General features: G+C 46.5%; 1 protein-coding gene across 3 annotated transcripts in view; it reads left to right on the forward strand.

Annotated features, from left to right (window-relative positions):
* The window catches only part of LOC140690691 (polypeptide N-acetylgalactosaminyltransferase-like 6), a 24,151-nt gene extending 14,073 nt beyond the window's left edge, over positions 1-10,078 (forward strand). For all 3 annotated transcript variants that reach the window (XR_012065950.1, XM_072952602.1, XM_072952603.1), the window contains one exon: positions 9,626-10,078. Coding sequence is in view for 2 of the 3 variants with exons in the window: in XM_072952602.1 (XP_072808703.1) it covers positions 9,626-9,793 (168 nt within the window). In the remaining variant the exon portion in view is untranslated. The remainder of the gene's footprint in view (positions 1-9,625) is intronic.
* The last annotated feature ends 11,522 nt before the right edge of the window (positions 10,079-21,600 follow it).

The following is a 21,600-nucleotide window of genomic DNA, read 5'->3' on the forward strand; positions in this document are numbered from 1 at the left end:
TCAAAGTTTCTGACGGGAAGGCCAGATGGAGAATCCCTTTTCTAGCTCCAGATTTTAACTCCTTTCCTCACTGTCCCGCATCTCTCATACTTTACTGGGAACTGGCCCTCCTCCCCGGCTTGTATTCAGATGCCATTCTGTCCCAGTCTTTGCATGTATGACATTGGCCTGTGCGCAGCTAGTCGCTCCCTGCAGATGTTAGCTACCTGAGGGCAGCAACTTTCTCTTCTGTTTCTGTGAGCCCTGCCGGGTGTCCACCACATAGACGTCCTTAAGTCAGCATTCGTTAAATGCCCTGGAGAGCCACCGGCTCCTCTGGCGATGCCGTCCCCTCCTCCGTGATCCCTGAGCTGTGCTGCGTGAAACTTGACACACCTCTTTTCCCAGAACCACGTCCGCATCCTCCAAGTCTGAAGCCCAAGACTGAAAGGTTTACATGACTTTTCTTAGCCGCTCTCTGGGATATTCTTATAGCTTAACTCCCATAAGAAAGGGCTTTTTAAAAAATAACCTCAAACAGGAGAATATTAGATAAGAAGGGGCCTGCCAGGCTGGATTCATACCAGTGAAACAGTCACAGTACAGAGTGAGAGGGCGGGGCTGGCAGGTGCCCGCGTCGGGCTGTCTGCCGTAACTCAGGACCTACGCCAGGGCTCGGGCCTCTCAGCTCATACAATCCTGCTGGCTCACAGAGATGCCAGATGGAAGGCCATAGGGTTGTTATTTTTAAATCATTACGGTTAGGTATTGATTTAGGACCCAAGAAGAGGAAACAAAGAGTTTAATTGAAAGGCATGGAATTCGACTCCAGTTCTGGTAAATGAAGCAGCCCCACTACAGAATCCTAGACTCGTGGTCGGACGCAAGCAGTCACACTGTCCCCGGTCAGCCCGTTCATTTCTGGACAGTCCCAAGGATTAGAAAGCACTAAGATTAAATTTAATCCATTTTGGTTAACAGAGATCCCAGATATTTCAACAGTGCTCTTCTGATCTTCACTCCTCCGGCCACGGCCCTTTAGATGCCTTCACTGGTATCTACCTCAGCTCCTGCACGCTGACCCCCGGCATCTTCCAAGTGGTCCTGGAGGGTGACATGATGCCCAGAACAGGACACAGTGTCCCAGGTGTGTTTTAACCAAAGAAAGTAGGATGAGTTTCTAGCACCCTCTTGCTATGAGCAATACATCTGTTAATTCAAATTAAGCGGACTGATTTTCTGCCTTAACTTCACATACTTGGCTTCTTAATGAGTTTGCCATGTGAAAAAAAAAACCCTCTTGCTTTGCCACAAAGACACGCCTCTGCAGCCTTTTACCTGTACCGCTCACCCTTACTTTGGTGTCGCTGGTCCACTGGTTTCTGTTAAATTCTCTGATCAGATTAACCCCAACCTGGATTTCGACTCTTTGATCCGACTTAGTAGCAGGCAAACTAGTTGAGCTCCATCCACGAACAGGACCAGAGCCCACTCATGCCCCATCTGAGCTGTCCATCCCACCGACCTGGGCCCAGAACTGAGCTCCCTACCACGTGACAGAGGTGACTCCAATCCACCAGGATGCGTGCAGTTACTGGATCAGACACAAATTCACCTAACAGCCATCTCTTCCAGCCCCCATTTCTCCAGCTTACGGAAGACAAAGGTGGACTTTTCAAACATCCTTGCTGAAAACCGGATGCACAAACGTCTACATCATACCCTATATTATCTGAAAATAACAGGAGACATAAGCATCGTACCGTAAGATGGGATCTCCAATTTGAACTGATGATTCCTTCTCCTCCTTGTCGGAGAAGAGGGAGGGTGACCCCCCTCCCCGGAGAGTATGTGCACCCCTGCAGTGAAGCTACGCTCCCAGTAGTGTTGTCTCCCCTTCTGGTTTCATCTCCATGTTCATCCAGCTGAAGTCACTTAGTTGTCATGTGCCTTTAACTTTCCCCACATCTGGGCACCTTAGCGATATTCCTACTGGTTACCAGTTTACCGAGCACACTGAGCCACCGTTCTCCAGTCACCAGTAGAAGGACTCCGTCCAGTCTCTGTCCAGCTCTAACGTATGGACAAAGGCTTCCTGAACTGAATGCCCGCCAAGATCTAGACTGTCAGACTTTAAAGAATCTGGGTGATTGGAACTATGAATATTTTAAATTAGTATTTGCTAACAAGGACAGTTCCCCCTACGGAGCAGGTGTGGGGTTGGAGCAGGACTGCCAGCTGGCTCAGCCGAGCAGAGGGGGCAGGTGACATCTCACAGGCCAAGGTCCCAGGCGCTGGGTCCTGAAGGACCTGAGATTTGAGTTCTGGCTTCTCTGTGGGTCTTAGCTGTGGGATCTTGGGAAACTTCCTTACAAGGTGCCTCTGTTTTCTCATTTATCAAGTGGGGATGAGAACAGTACCTACCTTAGAGGATGATGGTGATGACCAAATAAAATTTAAGCGCACCTAGGACCCGGCACTTGGTAAGAGTTCAGTTCATGTTGGCTGTTACTCTTCCAAGTACCCAGCAGACCATCTCCTGATTTGAGCTTAGCTCTCCGACTTAGTCTGCAGGCAGGACAAGATGGGCTGTCCAGGCGTGTTCCGGTCCTATGTTAGCTACTTAGCTCTACCTAAACATTCGTGGGTAGACTCCACGGGAGCCGAGACTTTTCTCTGCTTTCCTTCGTGCAGTGCCCCCAGTACCTAAAACGCTGCCTGGCACGTGGTAGGTGCTTCACTAGCATTTGCCGAATGAATAAATGACCCTGGCTTCCTGTTTGCCCACATTCACTCTCTCTTCAGATTGCTTATGTGGTTTAAGCAGATAAAATGAGAAAATCTGGGTAGAACACTTAACCCTACGAGACACACAAATACATACTCGATTAACAGCAGCCATTATGACGCTGAAGTGACTCCCGGCAGGTTGACTCGGGGCAGAGAAAGAGCTACAGACAGATGGAAACAAGATACGGAACAAATGGGTTTTCTCCACTCTTGAAGCTTTTGGTCTAGTGGGGAAGCAGACAAATAATTTAACGAATTCAGTGAATAGGGTGATCTGAGAACACCAAACACGGGGCTCGGCCCAGGTTGGAGAGGTACACAAGGGTTCTCTGACATGCTAGCTTTTAAGTGAATCTAAAAGATGAGTCAGAATTAGCTAAGTGAAGAAAAAGATCCCAGATATGGGGGACAGGGTGCGGCTTGTGCAAAGGCCCTGAGGTAGGGAAGCTCTTGGTTTTTGCGGAAGGACAGAGAAGCCGGTTGAAATGTATGAGGGTGAGGCAGAAATGATGAATGTAAGGCAGGGGGCAGGACCATCTGTACAAGACCTTGTGGGCCGTGCTCAGAATTCAGCTAAGAGACTGGGAAGTCTCTGGACAGCATGAAGAGCAGGGATCTAGCAAATCGCAGCAGATTTGTTAAAGATCCTGGCTGCTCCGAGAATTGGGGGTACGCCCTTGCCCATCGTTTGCCCCTAGTCCAGAAAACCAGTGACTGCCCAGAGTGGGAGGCGGTGCGGGTCTGTGGCAGGCAGCACCTTCCCACGCGCACCCCGAAGGCTCTGTCAGCCAGGCGCGCGGAGGCATTATTCCTTATTGGCCAAATTATCCGCTGATGCAGGAAGACCAGTTTTCTCCGCCTGTGAGGAATTCTACCTGTCAAAGAAAACAGTGGAAAAGGACAGGCAATAACTCTGGCCCTTTCAACGCCTGTCAGGGTGTGGCCTGCATTCTCCCAGATGCCCACAGCCAGAACAGGCAGCAACAAACTGCCGGGTTTGTCTTCCAGAGCTCGGAGGACATTCCTGCCTCAGCCTTGCTCTTCCCCGCGATGTGGGGAGGTGGGGAGGCGGTGTTTTTACCCCGCATCTCGTCCCTCTCGCCCCCTCTCACTCCATCTTGTGGGTGGGAAACCTGAGTCACTGGCAGAGTCCATGACCATCAAAGATTACTGCCAGAGGTAAAACCAGGATTAAAACCTAGTCTTGTAGTTCCAAGTCTTCCTTCTATCAGACCCAGATCAGAAACAAAAGGCAGAGGGCGGGAAGGAGTTCTCTCTCTCAATAAGAGTTTTCTCCTTATGTGAGCTACACAGCAATGGACAGTCAGGAGGACGGAGGAACGCGACTGTCCCCACGTCACACAGAGGAGCTACCTCGAGGCCCAGTCTCTGCCCCACTGCTTGCTGGGCATCTAAACCCGGACGTCCCAAAACAGTGCAGGACTCGTTGTACCTGACACAGACATCACCGTCCCCACCCCCGACCCTGTTCCCCTTCCTGCATTTCTCACCTCGGCACTGCCACCCATCTGCGCCCTGCCCCTACCTTAACCCCCACCTCACCACGCCCACTGACCAGAGCGCCCTATACATCTACCCTCTCAAAGAGCTCTCCACTCCTGTCTTGGGAGTGGAATTTTAAAAATTCTTTTTTACTTTTATGTTTTCCCTTTAATAGAGGCACTGGGGTTTGAACCCAGGACCTCATACACACCAAGCATGCACTCGAGCTATACCTCCCCATTGCTTTTGCTTCAGCTCAAATCTGGATGACTGCAGCAGCCTCCGGCAGTCCCTCCGGCTGCGGTCCAAAGCCTGCCTACCCCCTGTCCGTCCTCCTCTCTGCCATTAGCGTGATGCCCCCAGAGTGTAGATCCTTAACGCCACGGTTTCCAGTCCTCCAGTGACCACCCCCAACACTTGCATGAGAAGCCAGGCCTCAGCATCTTACCCCAGTTTCTTTGTGGCCCAAGACGCATGTCTCTTGGATATCATTGTCTGGAATCCTCCACCTAACCCCTTGTGCTTCAGCCATACCAGGGTACCCAGTACATGATGGAGTCCTCCATCACCCCGACATCATCTCCTAACTCCCCCCTCACTCTTGCCTCTTCCTTGTTCCTCTAACCCACACCGTGCATCCCTGCTTAGAGCCTTAGCACTGGCTGTTCCCTGCCTGGAACCTCTCCCCCCAGATATCTGCATGGCCAATTCCCTTACCTCCTTCAAATGTCACCCTCCCAATGAGGATGACCCTTACTGCCCTATTTAAGTTTGCATGCTGGCCCCTCCCTTTGCACTCCACATCCTCGTGACTGCCTCAGTTTTCTTCACATCACCTTTGAACAAGCTGTGAATTTTACCTGTTAGACTGACTGTTTATTGCCCGTGCCCTACTGCTCCCGCTCTCACCCCGACCTCTAGAATGTGAGGTCCTGGAGGGCAGGGGTTGTTATCAACTTTACTGATACATCCCAACCACCAAAAACAGTGCCTGACAAAACAGTAAATGCCCTGTAGATTTTTGTTGAATAAACTGAATGCATAAACACACCTGTTATTTCACATCTCTCTCTGTTCACATGTTCTTCTTTATTCATTTTATTTCCTTGAAGCTACAATCTCATAGACACCTTTTACTTCAAACATGTCTTGTTTACCTGTTGGCCTCCCCCATTGTTTGGGCCAGGGGAGGCATCTTAGGTCATCTTTCTATACCTACTTCCTCACACATGCCAGAAAATAAAAGGTGCTTAATAAGTATTAGTTGAACTCAAATGCCCTGGATCATGCTGCACTTCAGGCCAAGGCCCTGAACACATGCATCACATACAAACTCAGACCATAACTTCACAGAGGAGCTTATTCCTGAGCCACAGATCACCTTTGCTCCATAAATCTTTTGCTTAAAACAGGCGGTACTGCTGTATCCATTTGGATAAATGGTTGAGGCAGGTGCTAACCTTTGCAAATTCTCTTTCACCAGGATTTCAGAAAATTCAATGTGGTCTTGAACTGCTGGTCTCAGATCAGATAGTATGTTCTGATTTTTAGCATCGGGGATGCTCCCTGACTAAAAACAAACTAAGAGGAGAGTGGGGCATGGAATCACTATTACTTAGTTACTCACCATACGTAGGACATCATGCCAGTGATTTTACATACGTTAGTTCATTTTATTCTCACAACAAAGTCGTGAGGCAGACTATTATGTCTATTTCATAGATGAGAGAGCTAAGAGAGAATTCAGTATCTGTCCCAGGTCATATAACAAGTGAGTGGCATGACCAGGACGTGTCCCAAATTCCCTGTGGAACAACCCCCACCCCCCACCCCTTACAGCACTAGGCTGCTGCCTCCCTCACCAAGTGGGCGTTTTATTCTCAAGGTCACGTTCTTGTACATTATGAGCTCACACGCCTATTTTATTGTCTTCGCATCTTTGATGCTTGGTTCTTTTGTTACCCTGAACGTGGTATGGAATGTTTTCTACAGCATATTTATTCTTTTAAAGTTTGGGCCCCATGGAAGTACAGAATCTAATAAAATTTAGTGCCAGCCTGTGAGTGCCCCAGAGCATCACACAGGCCTGCTGTGATGGCGTGTCCCTCTCCAGGACCCACCTGAAAAGCCCCACCCAGTCCTTCACAGCGGGGGCCATTGGCCGACGGCCAGGAACTGAGCCTGAGCTGGTTGGACTATGAGGGGAATTTCCATAATCCTCAGTCTGAAACTTCTTCATTTCCTGCTCAAGGATTTCTCATTTTCTTAGGCAAAAACAAAACAAGGGAGGAAGCAGTTGGGGCAGGTGGGAGCGGTGCAGGACACCCAGCTTGGCACTTTGTGTTTTGAACAGCCGGGCTACGTGCTCTGCCCCGCTGGGGACCGAACACTGGATGGGCCGGCCGGAGTGCCCGCTCAGGACGACGTCACGGAAAAGCAGGCTTCCGAAGCACTCGGAAGTCTATCCTGGAAAAAAACTGTATTTGGTTCCATTCCAGCATCTCTTGCCACGACCAAGGAGACTTTAGGAGTAAAGGGCTGTCCGAGGACGAGAAACCAGGGCCACCACCGAGGATGCGTGCAGCCAGGAGAAGCATCACTGAGGACATTCGGCAGGCCCTAACTTAGCTGAGTAGAAACGTAACGGTGGCGGTGTATTTAGGTCCCAAGGTCAAAGTGGAAAATGCATGTCCTGGGGACACTGAAGATGCTTCCAGAACCTTCCCTCTAGGACCTGCTGGACACTCCAAAGACACAGAAGCTCAGTCTACAACCAGAGAGCAATCCATCTACCAGTCCCCTAAAAACCAGTGACAGTCTCTATTGGATGCCCTGTCATTTGTCTCTGTCACCAGTGAACTTTGGAAGAAAATGTTGATCCAATTTTACGGCTGGGCGAGGCCTCCGTGATTGATGTCACCCACCCCTTCATTTTCCCGATGGAGCGTCTCAGACACAGACAGATGCAGGGAATCCAAGTCTTCAACTCTTCTGACATGGTGCAGCGTGGTGACAGAAAACCCACTCTGGATGGATGAGGACGGCGCTGTGTCTGCTCATCCCACCTCGCTGTCCCCAGCATACCTGGCTCTGTCAGAGCTCATGTCCCAGCGTGAGATCTGGGACACCGTGACCACCTTATGGCTCAGAAAGGAACAGTCGGAAACATGAAATGTTCAGAAAACCTGGCTTTTGCACCCACACCGGGTTATACAAGCTGAGAAACGAAGAGAATAGAAACATGGTCTACTCCTTTTCCCCCTCATTTTCTAGTTTTTATGGAAACGTGTGTTCAGGGAGGGAAACTGCGAGCATGCGGGGGTCCCCACTTGAGCTACTGACAAAGGTAACAATAGGAAGAAATCCAGGTAGTTGAGAAGAAAAAGAAGTCCATGGATGCGGAACAAAGTGAATTTTAGAATTTAGCAGGTCACACAGAATTTGCACAAATGTAGCAGCTTAAGGATGCTCTTTGAAAAACTGATTTCAGTGTATTAGTCCTGTGTAGCTCCGCTGGCAGCAGTGGAGGCAGGAGGACAAGAAGGTTTTTTGGCGGGGTAGATGCTGGGGTGGGGGAGGGGGAGGAGCCAGGGCTGCTCTGAGGAGGGGTCTGTGAGGGAGAAGGGATGCCCTGCGCCCCCCACCCACCGCCCCCAGAAGGACAGAGCCCCTCCCAGCCGCCCTGGGCTCAGACAGCAGCTAGGGAAGCAGAGGGTGAAGAAAATGGGCAGAAGACCTCAGGAGCCCCCTTACTGTAAAGAAATTAAAATCCCTGGTGAACTCAGGAGACTTGACAGAGAAGAAAAGAGTGAGCCTCGGTGTCAGAGGCGTCAGGCGTAGCTCTGTTTGCTCTGAAAGCAGAAATATGCAAACACAAAGGAGGCTGCCTTCCTCCTCCTCACTCTTCCTTCCTTCATAGGCACCTGGCTCTGCAAACATCTGGGTCCTAAAGGACATCAAATATTGGTTAACAACCTGGGTGGCCCAGAAATGTTTACACAAGTCACCTGAAAAACTCTTTCATTCTAAAAGCATTGTGAGGAGGGAGGGGTACAGCTCAGTGGCACAGCGCATGCCTAGCAAGCTTGAGGTCTTGGGTTCAACCCTCAGTACCTCCATTGAAAAAAATAAATCAAAAACCTAATTTCCCCTCCCTGCCACAACAAAAATTATAATTAAAAATAAAAGCATTGTGAGTCTAATATTCCTCAGAGAAAATAATCAGCATCTCTGGATGTTTTCTTAGCTAAATAATAAAACATCACTTGTTCCTTAAATGTAAGCAGTGATCTGGGGACGTTTTTATGTGCCATTGGCACATTTTTTTAAGGTACAGACACTGTAAGAGACAAACGTGTTTATTAGTAGTAAGGAAAGATCCTTACTCATAGCACTCACTTCCTTTTCTCCACTCGCACGATAAAAAGGGTGTGTGTTCACAGAGGCTATTCAGGCACTGGGCTTGCTTGCCCCTTAAACTTTGTGCCACAGAGCTCAGCGACTTTGTTTACAAAGTGATCGCTGCCCCCCTCGCCTGGATTTTACAGCAAGCAGTGAGAATGGCACCCCAGGAATTGCTGGGATGGCAAGAAAGGGGTTGGGGAGAGTCAAGACTTGACAAATGGGAACTTGTGCATGAGACGTCCCACGCAGCGAGGATCCCAGCCCAGCTCCATGGTTCCTAGTCCTTGTGCATGTCCTTGTCCCATGAGAGGCTCAGGACAAGGGTAGGGGAAATCATGACTCTTCCGGCCCCGTGTAGGCACGCACCTGCCATGGCGGTGGTGTTTATTACAGGGTAAATGGCAGCTCTGTGCGACACCTCTCCCCCAGGAGCTGGATTAGGAGCTACTTGAAAAGCAACCTCACATACTTTTCATCTTCAAAACTCAAGCATGTAGAAAATGCTTACCACTCACTAGGAAATGAATGGATTGTGGGGATTTTTTTGGAAGGAAGGAGGGTTATTAGGTTTATTTATTTAATTTTTTTTAACAGAGGTACTAGGGGTGGAACCCAGGACCTTGCACATGCTAAGCAGGCGCTCTACCGCTGGAGCTATACCCTCCCCACTACAGGGAGTGTTTAAAAATTTTTTTCAGTGAAATGAATGAATTCTTTGTTTCTGGCTGAACTGGCTTTGAGATCAAGCCACCTCACGGCAAGGAAACCACTTTCCTTGTGGTAACCCCACCTGCTGTTGTTTGATTTGGGAGACGGTCAATTTTTCACACTCCTGATAGATACTGACTGAAACATTAGCAGTGTTGTTTTACTTCCTCTATTCTGTTTTGGGTTCTAACCATTCACCCAAATGTTATATCAGGCTTTTCTTTCCGATCCCTCCCTCCAGGACAGAACATTATTCCATCCTGTGAGCGACAGCTGCATGGATTGCAACCCTGCAGAGAAGAAGATTTTCATGGCCAGATGTGACCCCCTGTCCGAGACGCAGCAGTGGATTTTTGAACATATTAATATGACTGTTTTAGAAAAATTTAACTACCATGCCAGCTCCTAGAAAGAAACAAAGGAAGAAGGAAAGAGTGGTTACCTACAGATTATGAGAACTAAATTTTAGCCAGCATCTGGGTCGAAGGAGTCAGGAATAGCATTTCCTAGATCCAGGAAGCCTGGTTGGAAGATTTGCCAATGCCGTGTCAAAGAGGCTGCCCTGAACAACTTCCCGCACCTGAAGAAATTGGCTGAGACCCTCACCAGCTGCTTCTGAGAACTTGAGACGAGCAGTGAGCTCCCTTGCTGGCCAAGGGCAAAGATTATTTAGGGACCTTTCCAAACACCTGCTGAGTTAATAAATCCTAGCATTTCTCAGGTCAAATCCTGCAGTAGTGAGTAGCTATGAATGGATCCTATTAAGTGGGTGGGTGGGGGGAGGGATAGAGGTGGAGCGCGTGACGATCTGATAACCTGAGGATGGACACCGTGGGTCCAGAACTAGCCATTCTCCAACCAGAATGGGTCAAAAGTTCTGCACAAGATTCTAGAGTGCTCATACCATTCTGTTTATCGTTTTATTTTGAAATGAGAGTGTGCTATCTAAGACAAATTACATCACAAAATGACATCACGAAATGGACTTCCAGCGGTCCCATGCTTTGGTTTTCGTGTGCCATTTTCCTCTAACAGCAGAGGTAACTTACTGGCCACAAAAGTTCGTGCCCCATAAATCAGCTGAAGTTCAAATTCAGTGCCCGTGTATGAATCCAGTTTAAAAACAAAAACCAAACGAAACAAAAATCTATGCTACCCAGTTACTCCAAAGAGAAAGATTTCATGGATGCAGCAAAACCCAGTAAGGTTTAGGAGAGGAATTTCCCCAGGAAATCTACTTTTACTTTTCTATTATTTTTAGAATTTTAAAAGTCTGCTGCTTGTCCTGTCATAGTTTTATTAAGGAAGGAAATGGAGTGGGGTTGATGTAACCTGTTTAGGAGATCCTTAAATCCAAATAAATCTACACTCCAAGTGACGACTGAAAATGGCTTGGCACACTTCAGTGATGCAGAGAGCTGGTTTGGTTTTGCCCTGGGTTGGGTGTTCTGGTTATTTTTTTGGCTTTATGTTGTGGATGTTAATAATGTTTCTGTTCTCTTTGGAAGCACACAGAAGGAATTTCCATTAATAAAGTGCTTCTGATCCCATTTTCTGTTAATGGGACAATATTTCAGGAATGAAGAAAGGGATGATTAAAAAACTAAATGGAACATTTAACCCTTGAAAGAACTGTTTTACTTTTCAGTAACAACGGGGGTGGGGGAGGACTATACAGGGATCAAGGTGAGTCTCTCGAGGACAGAATCATGTTTTGTTTTGTTTTGTTTGAATCATAGTTGTTATATATACATTTCTCAAGTTTTTTCCAGGTAGAAAAAATAGTCTTTATTTTGCTTTGGTTTTCTTTTAATTCAGTTTTCATATGAATAAAAAAATGTACATACTGTCTTGGATTTTTTAAAAAAGCATGGAACTTTACAATTGGGAAGACTGTTGGAACCCAGTCCCCTTGTTTTTACGGATGAACTGCAGAAGCACAGGGAGAGTGGTCCTCATGGCTGCAGGGCGATGGGTCTGCCAACCCCGAGCCCAGGGCTCTTCCGTCGGTGCTGTGCTGCCTCACTCTGTCACCGGGAGGTCCTGGTTATTTCCCTGATTTACCGTGAAGGGCTCAGTCCCCAGATGAGCACAGCGCGCCTGCCTGGGGCTGCAGACAGGAGCAGCATTCACGTTCAGAAGCTTTAACGTACAAAATGGCTTCTTGTAAATGTTCACCATCTTGTTCTCTCACTGAAATCCGATCAGAACGTCCAGTTAAACTGCCCGGCTAATAGTTGGGAAAGACTTATTTTGTTACCTTTACTGATTTTTCAAGCATTCTTTTGAAGAGCTGTTCTCTCTAAACTGACAGTCGCAGAGATTTCGTGTGTGTGTGTGTGTGTGTGTTAGGTCAAGAGATCTGGAGGCATTCAAGATGCATAGTGGAGAAAATCGATAGTGAGAAATTAACCTGTGTGTTCAACAATTCCAGAGAGTGCACGAAGATTTATCTCCAGTGTTCAGAGAGCAGTCTGGCTGTGGGATGAGATGAGCCTATAAAAATCCGCATTATGTCATTAAACAGTTGACTGCCATTTACAGTTCCAGCAAGGAGCCAGCCTGGGTTCTGCACCCTGGAGGGCCCGGATATGCAATATGTCAGGATGCTCTAATGGTGGGAAGCTGGCCACAGCACGCTTGGCACTGTCCCCTGAGAAAGCCTGAATGCGGCATCCTTTTAGTGTGCCACCTGGGACCGACGAGGCTGGTTTCCTAATCTCAGAGAGCCTTGTCTCTTGGATCTTACCTCCCCTTTGACTAAAAGGATGGAATATAAAAAATTTAAATTTAAATTAAAAAAAAATTTTCAAGAGAAGCCTGAGATGTTATAAGCCAAAATTAAAACTTCAAACAGCAATTGTTAGATGTGTGCAAAGGGGGAGCGTCCAGGTAGAATAAAACGAAGCCTTGGAATCTGCCCCAGGGCAGAAGGGCCTCGCAGTCCAGTCAGGACATCTCAGGAGGCGTCCCTGGTACCACCGGAGGGCGGGTCTCCACTTACTTAAAATACCTGTCTTATCACTCTGAAAAGTAGACAATTATGTAGGTTTGTGTATTTACTGGGGTACAAGGACTGAACAGTAACCAGAGAGATTCTCTTTCCTGGAAATAACCCAATTTAGCAATGGAGGAGGGGAGGTCTGACCTACCCTTCTATCAGAATGGGAGGAAACACAGCCTCAATGTGGTCTGGCCTCGGAAATTGCTACTTCTCCATCATTAGAAGCGGTTTTGCCAGAACTTAGAACATAGTTAATATTTTCAATCCTTTGCATGTATTTACTGAGAAATGGCTGGAGACCAGCTGTGAGCTGACTGTGGGATTTATCTGTGCCCCAAGGCTGAGTTAATACCACGGCAGTAACAATGTGTGGCCTCTACACCTACTGCTATTTCCTTTAAAATATGAACATGATCACGTGACTGTTTTTAAATGTATTCATTATATCAGAGGCCTCAGAGCATCATGCAAGTTCCAGGATTCTTTTGTGAACCAGTAACACAGAGCTTTATACAATAAATGCATAGCACGTAATGAAAATGGATTTATAGTCAATGAAAGAGAGCGTTAGGTCCATTCTGTTCACTTTCTAGCAAAACACTTGACACCCTGTCCTTTCAGGGCAATTATATGTTTAAAAAAAAAAAAGGCAGCCAGAAAATAAAGGGCATATAAATCTCTCTTCTGTGCTTCTGGCCCTCACGTGCAAATGCCTATTTCAGTTCTTCCACAACTGTCTCCAAAACAAAAGCGCACAAAGGAATCTCTTACTGGAAAGACTGGCATATAAAGCTTGTGTCAGACACATCAAAGGAGCCAAGGACGCTTGGGTGAGGAAGCCATCGGTCCGGTCAGGGATGGCCACGCCCACCTCCGGGTGACACCTCTGGCCCTGGACGTCACACAGGGGAGGACCAGAACAGCGTGGATGGCGAAGCTATGACGTCCCCTCTGCTTTGAGTTCCCGTCTTGAGGGTTACAGAGTCTTTCCCAGGAGCAGATGGTTCCCCGGCCTTCAGAAGCCGCTGGCTCACATTATTCAGAATTTTGAGCCGTCCTAATAATAGGAGATTCTTGTGAACATCGACTTACCTCTGGGACCTCTTTAGAAACATCTCCTGAGGCCTCTTCCCCTGGCAGAGATGTAAGGCTGAAATACGCTTGCATTACGCAGCTGCTGGAGGCAAAGAAAGAAGGCATTTTATATAAATCCTGAGAGAGAACACTTCAAAGGGAAGGTATTTCTACGTGATTCCCTGTGATCCTGGGAGTAAATGTAAATGACAGGAGGTCAGGCTGCATCGCTAGACCAGGGTGCCTGTAAGCCCCTCCGTTTCCCTGTGTCCGCAGCTTCCACCCCAGCCAGCATCACTCTCAGATGACACCACCAGCGGTAATTACTCTCCAAGTGTGTGACTGAGGAGGGAACCCTGAGGCATGAGAAGTGGCCAGTCCTCCCATGCCGCTGACGTTGGAAGATGCCCTTTGATTTACGTCCGGAGCATGGATGGCAGACCCGGGAGCTGTCTACGACTCTGTTTAGTAGACTTGACATTGGCCCCGAGTTTTCATTCGCAGGCACGCATCTCTGCGCTTGACACTCCGGGCTGGTGTGTCTGGTCCCGTGGTCTCAGCAGACGTCAGCTCAGGCATCAGCCCGCCACGCAGCCGCCTCCCGGGGCCCCCGAGGTCTGCGGCCCTCCACGTGTGCCCTGTCCAACCTCAGCACAGAAAGGCGGGGCTCTGCAGAACCTCCTTGTTAACGGCTCCACGCCGACATTGCTGAGTGTATCCATTTGTAACTAAGTGACATATGTCCTGGTTTACCAGGGACAGTCCTGGCTTGAGCCTGTGTAATTATCAGCAGTGCCCCCTTTTACTCTTAAAAGTGTCCTCTTTGGACAGCAAGCTATGTGGTCGCTGTCTCTGGGATCTGCCTGCCTGTTTACCCGATGCTCTTTCCAGGGAAACATGCCTGTCATCCACGAGAAATCAGTGGCCTCACTCCATCCCTTCAGACAGGACCCAGCGAACACCAGTCACATTTGGTGACTGTCTAGAGCAAGTGCTTTACAAGCAGCTTCATGGAAGCTTTTAAATTAAGAATTCTTAAACCCATCTAAATCTGGCTGCTGAATTAAGACAATTCTAATGTAAGTGGCTTTTTTCATGATTTGAAACATTTAGCTGAGACCAACTGAGTCATTTTCTCCTTTTCCAAGCTGAGAACAGTAGGTGCCTATCATTAGCCATATTATTAACTATCAACATTACCGTATGAAGTTGAGATACATACACACAGCCATACGAACTGTTTGCAATTTTGCTTGTTTCTCAAATAGATTTAACATTAATCTCATCCCACCCTCGTAACCACTTCTAAGGTGGATGATATCACCGTCTTCATGAACAAACGGAAGGCCTCGCGTTCGGCGGGAGCGTGGGGCCAGATCAGGGTCACACAACAAGTTAACAGCAGGCGGGACTGGAATCCTGGCCTTAGGCTGAGGCCTCGGTACCTTCCTGGCTCCGTGGTGCCCACGTCTCCCTCTAGGGTCGCTGGTCCACAGCAAAACCGAACACCAGACGTCCTGAGTTACTTCAAAACCGCGTGCGCACCCCTCCTCGCCGGCCTCTGGTTTTAACCCTCAGTTACTGTTCACTCTTCTCTGCACCTGAGGGCTTTGTTCGCTTCCCACAAGCTTATCAAAGGAAGGACAGCAAATTCAGCTCAGGATTAGTCCCCCTTAATGAGATTTCCAGGGCACTTTGAAGAAGGGATCTGACACTATTCGCGGAGCTCTGGGTGACGACGCCTAAGGCAAGTTCCGCGCACGCGCACTTTGTGATTATTAATGGCTCAGCCCTCCCTGGGGCGGGGGAGGGGCCGGGGACGGCCACCAACCAAAGATTTTGCACTTACCTTTCAGTAAGTCTCCAAAACCTATCTTCTTTCAATATTGTTGTTTCTGAGAAGTGCTGTCCCGGGACATCTCCCAGTCATTTGAGACCCTCTAAATGCACTGATGTAAGACCCCTCTGCAGCCGTTCTTCTATTCCGGGCATCCTAAATCCGAATTTCTGGAGGGTACTGCAGGCTGCTACACACAGATAACTCTACACTGGGAGAGGGAATACATCGCTCTGGGCTCCAGCTCTTCATGTCTTGGCGCTGGGGTTGGCTCGCCTCTGGTACACACGCTGCAGGTGTCTGAAGAAAGGTCAGCTGGAATCCAAAGCTACACTTAACGCCAAAAAAACGTATCCAAGAACCTCTTCTTTCCAAAATCCTCTAGCTTTTATCAGGCCAGTGGCTGTCAAACTGCAGGATCTGAAGGGATTGTTACAACAGATTGCAGGACCACTTTCCCTCCCCTACCCCAAGGTTCGATCTGGAATGGGGCCCCAAATTTTACATTTCTGACAAGTTTCTAGGCCATGAGGATCCTGAGCATCTGGGATCCACCCTTTCGCTTTGATCAATAGTCTCACCATTTTGAAAACATACTTTAAAGATAGTTGTGTTAATGTTGGACGTGTTTAGAAACCACCTATTATATTTAAAGCCATCTCTTAGAAATGATAAAAATCCCAGCCCACTCAAAATCCAAGCTGAGTGTTAGCTCAGTTCAGCAGATATTTATAGCCAGGAGAAAGTTTCTCTTTTAAAGCTCTTTAAATCAAGAGCACAGAGCTGGACCACCAAGAACAGGCAGTATTAAGGTATTACAGTAAAAATCTTTTTAATCGCTTACATTTCTCAATTAAAATACAATAAATAGGTCACGGCCCCAGCCATTAAAAGTGCCTGGCAGTGAGCATCGCGTTAATAATTTAGTTAAACAGCCGTCCCTGCCTCTGGCTGTTGGTGAACGTCATGCTACTATAGAACAACACTGACAATCAAAAGAAGGCAGAGTGTGGTTACATAATTCACTTAACGTGGTTTTTCAGTGTATCAGCCTGTCTAACCTAGACCATGCTGCCTTGAGAAAAGAAACACTGTTTTTTGGTGGCAAATACCTGGCTGAGCTCACTTCAATAACACTGTGCAGACGTCACTGAGCTGTGGCTCCTCTCATCTTTGAAAAACGCAGCAAGCTTAATTAAAAGTCTTTTTTAAGTGTAACAGTATCTCATTGTGCTCAACTCAGTTGAGTAACTTCACTAGAAATAGTTGCAGGAGGTAAAGAAAAGCTTAGTATTTCTGCCATGTCGGAAGTGCGGATTTGTAACCTTTTCATCGAAAATAAAAACACAAAGATCTTTTTTTAATGGTTGTTTCTCCCTTGTCCTCTGTCTTCAAAATAAAAGCTAACTGAGAATAGTTTTCTTTTCAGTGCATTTAAATTCTAGCCTCTAATAGCACATAGAGTAATTCCTCCAAGTTACTTTTTTTCCCAAGTATTTTTCTAGTTTTGTGTGTCTGTGTGTGTCTGTGTACCATGGATGCATGAAGGAGAATTATGATGGTGAAAAAAACGTTTTGTTTTATCCTTGCTTGCTATTCAAATTTGTATCACCCAGCAAACTGCTTGCTGTGTAATTTATAAAGTGGTCATGTGCCAAACATCCAAGCCACATGTGCTCTGATCTTGCAGAAGAAAAGATGCAGGAGATGCAAAAACTCCTTTTAGAGCCAAAATCTAGACAGTGCACCTCAAATCAAAAGGATACACTTCTATCATCAAGACGTTGAATTCTTGTTCCAGCTTCTAAGGACCAGGGAAGGGGGTGTCTGAACCAAGGCTCCCCATCCTGCAAAGGAGGAATTTGAAGAGGTGGGCAGTGGCAGGGGTGAGCTTGAGAGAGAGAAAGAGAAACAGCCAAGTCTTTATTTTCCTCAAGATGATTTTTTTAGTGTCTTGGAGGAAGCAGCGGGGAAGCGTCGGAGGGGCTGAGATGTCAAAGAAATCATCTCACAGAAAAAATGCTACCCTTAAAACAGGCAGCCACTTCTCATTATGGTCTCCCCACCAGAGAGCCACGAGGGCCAGACCCACGCACATGCACAGTCTACAAAAGTACCTTCGGTGAGAAGTCGAGGATTTCTAAAGGATGGGAGCTCAAACAAGCATTAGAGAGCTATGCCGAGTCCTTGAAATGTTTAAATAAAACAATCTCGAGGCCAATTCATCTGGATGATAAACACCCCTAGGAAGTGGATCGAAGGCTCTTGGACTGGGAGCAACAGGAAAGCCTTCACCGGAGGAGACCTAATGGCCTTGTTCCTGCCAGAAAACTGCCCGTGAGGTCGAGGCGGCCGGGTTTCAAACAACCAGGAAGAAAGGCTGAGGGAAGACGGGGCGCGCTGGGCACAGCTTCTAACGAGGCTGACGGCCCCTCCGCCCCCACCGGGGATGCTCTGCAGGAGCTGAGCCCAGCGCAGAGGGTCCCCAAGGCTCCCTGGGAAATTCTTCTCCTCTTACTGCTGGCGAATTCTCCTGTTTCTACCAGTCCTGATGTGCTTCCTCCACCAGTCGAAGTCGAACATCAGATCGGTGTCGTTCCTTTGATGACTTGATGATCTGAGCACGTTTCTTGTTGGGTTCACAGAAATGTGAGAACAGTCAAATCTCCAGCATCCCCGCGGGTCATTCTTTACGCGTCTCTCCCCCCTCAACCCCAAACGTTGGGGGAGACTATCTCAGGCAGTATCAGCAGGCTGGTCTTTCTCTCTGGGGACTCAACACTGTAAACTGAATTCAATAAGTGTTTGTCAAGTATCAACACGAGTGAGGCTTCACATTACAGCAGAAGGTACACGTAGTTTGGAGAAAAACGTGTGGTTAGCTCTCAAAATATGTTACTCTTGCCCCAGCTGCAGCCCTTGTCTCCCACTTGAAACTGGGCAAACCTTTAGCCTCCTTAACTAACCTTTACGGCTTCCCTGGCAGGAGTGTGGTCCTGATGAAAGATGGTAATGAAGGGGGCTGACAAACAAAATGTAAGCAAAACACGTTCACACTGAATGAAAGTCTGTCCTCTGGCAGCAAACAGTTTAGCAGAGTGATTCTTAGTGGGGTGACCAGATAATCTGCCATACAAACCAGACAATTTTTGAGAATGAAATGAGATATTATTAATAATGACGGAGGAAAAACAGGTGAAAAACCAAGCCTGGGGAAACTGGGACATAGGGCATCTTCTTCTTAAAGACATTAACAAAATATTTGTGGAGAAGATGATATATGAAGCCTGAACCCATGCAGACAACATTTACAGGTTGTTGGGGAGGAGAGAACTTTTCCTCTACCCTCTTCGTTGAGTTCAGGGGCAGGGAGGCTGTGAGTTAAACTGATGACAGACAGATTAGCAAGAGAAAAAAACAGATACAATGATACACTTATGCATAGGAATTCACAAAGAAATGTAACTCAAGAAACAGAACTCGGGACTTAGGTACCATTCGCACACAGGACTGAGAGGGGCAGAGGGGCACTTCTGAGAGAACAACTGAGTTCTTAGGAGGGGAGGCAGGAGACAGGGCATTTATCAAAAGACAAGAGACTTTGGGGAAATATAAATGGACCCTTAGCAGAACAGATGGGAGAGACGATAGTTGGTGACAATGTCTGTTTGGGTGTGGTGCCAACTTCTCTCCAAGCAGAAAAGACGAGAATTCTTCCTGGGGTGAGGATTTATGGAAACAATCCTTTTGAGTTCTTTTGGTGGGCTTTGCTTTCAGGCAGATAAAGGGTTTGAGGAGCTCAGATGCCTTAGTTCAAAATAATTCTTATGCCCAAGTGGCATCTTTTGGGGGGTGGTATATCATGAACCTCTTCAGTGCTCACAAGGTGTATTTGGGTTTAAGGGCTTAGATTTTCTTATTGGAAAGTTCTTTGAAATCACGGAGGTTATGTGGTTTCATTTTACTGTTTTTTAAGTTTGAGCATCAAGCTCTTTCTAAAATGCAATTGTTTGGATGCTGTTATAACTCGATTAAAACATCTAGGCTAGTCACTGCTTGAAATGGCCCTAAAACCCTTATTCATCAAATCAGGGTATCAGAATATCATCATAGTAACCAGCCTAATTTAGAGAATGTAAATAAAAGGCTTATAAAGAAGGTGCTTTAAAGAGGAAATACAGTCTTTGCCTCTGTTTTGATGTGCAACCATACATACTTAGTTAAATAGGAAAGTAGAACTTATAAAATAATTGAATTATTAAATTCCTCCCACAATATTAAAAAATGCTACTTTGTAGTTTGCCTTACGTAGCTAGCCAACAGATCTGTGTTCTACTTGATGAATGAGGATTTTGGAAGGAGGCAGCTGTCAGACAATTTAGCAATAAAACAAAAGAGTGAAGAGGACATTAGGTTTTTATTGCTAATTTACTTCCTTGGTTTCACATTGCACAGGGGCAATTCCTCCATTAAAGGGAGGTAATAAGGCCTGATGGACATGCCTGATAAACGTGCCCGTCTGTGCAATGTGGGAGGTGCCATGTTTGTTCAATTTTATTGCATCCTGAGACAAAGGTAACTGGGGGAAAGCTTCCATGAAACGAAGCTGTTTTCTGCAGGATTTGTTCCTGACAAGCTATACTGCAGCCCCAGCAAAAATGAGAAGACAATAAATCATCTGATTTAGAACCAAATCAACGAACCAAATCAACAAGAAAGAAAGAAAGGAAGGAAGAAAGGAAGAAAGGAAGAAAGAAAGAAAGAAAGAAAAAAAGAAAGAAAGAAAGAAAGAAAGAAAGAAAGAAAGAAAGAAAGAAAGAAAGAAAGAAAGAAAGAAAGAAAAAGAAAATGAGCAAAAAACAAAAGACAACCATAAAGCTCCTAAATGCTCCTCTAACAACAGACTTGTGAAGACAGAAGTGGATTTATCTAAAATACGTATGTATTAGCTGCTTAAAATTGTGGTGAAGGAAGGATGGATGGGTGGATGGATGGCAGAGATAATGTCTACTGCCCCATACTACTCTCAGTATTCCCCAAATCTCAACCTCAAAAAATGGGGAGCAGAGAGAGAGGGAGGAAAGCAATAGAAATGAAGACCACACTGGAAGGCACACTAGTGGCATAAGGACATATACTGACTGGATTATTTCAGTTAATGGGGTGAGTTGTTTTATAATTGCTACTCCAAGAAAGAAAATGAGGCACAATCAAAATACACCCCATTAGGCAGTGGACAGGAAAAAGTCTCCATAGAAGGTGACTTGGTGCAGCCACTGTGGAGGACAGTGTGGGGATTCCTTTAAAAACTAAAAACAGAGTTACCATATGATCCAGACTCCTGGGCATAGATCCAGAGAAAACTCTAATTTGAAAAGATACGTGCACCCCAATTTTCATAGCAGCACTATTTACAACAGCCAAGACAGGGAAGCAACCTAAATGTCCATCGACAGATAACTGGATAGAGAAAATGTGGTGTATTTATACGTGGAATGTTACTCAGCCATAAAAAAGAATAAAATAATGCCACTTGCAGCAACACGGATGGACCTAGAGATGATCATTCTAAATGAAGTAAGTCAGACAGAGAAAGACAAATATCATATGACATCACTTACATGTAGAGTCTAAAATGTGATACAAAGAGCTTATTTACAAAACAGAAACAGACTCACAGACATAGAAAACAAAGTTGTGGTTGCCAAAAGGGAAAGGTGGATAAATTAGGAGTTTGGAATTTACAGATACACACTACTGTACATAAAATAGATGAACAGCAAGGTCCTACTATAAAGCACAGGAAACCATATTCAATATCTTGTAATAGCCTATAATGAAAAAGATTTTATATATATTTATATATATATAAATCACTTTTCTGTACACCAGAAACTAACACAACAAAAAAAAAGTCTCCTAGAAGAGCCCGAGTCCCTGTCTACACGAAACCTCTCACGACTCCGATCTGCTCTAACCCTCCCGCGTGCAGCTCTCCAAGTGGAAGGAGCTCAGGTCAAAGAAAGACCACCCTCTCCTTTCCCAGCTCATGCTGACATCTTCACCCCTTTCTAGACGTGTATGGTCGTACGGGATTGTCAGTAGTTAGAGAAAGGAATCTGAGAAAAATAGAAAAGATCCAACAGAAGCTGAAATGTGTACACATTATACACAGGATTTCTACTTACTGGTGGAAACGGCAAATATAGATACGTTATATTGAGCCCCGTGGGGGAGAAGTCTGTTCTAACGGCCTAGACCTCAGTCGAGCGAAGGCAGATGGGTCACATTGTGCAACAGC

Source organism: Vicugna pacos, chromosome 31 (assembly GCF_048564905.1).
Source record: "Vicugna pacos chromosome 31, VicPac4, whole genome shotgun sequence".
NCBI classification, from domain to species: Eukaryota; Metazoa; Chordata; class Mammalia; order Artiodactyla; family Camelidae; genus Vicugna; species Vicugna pacos.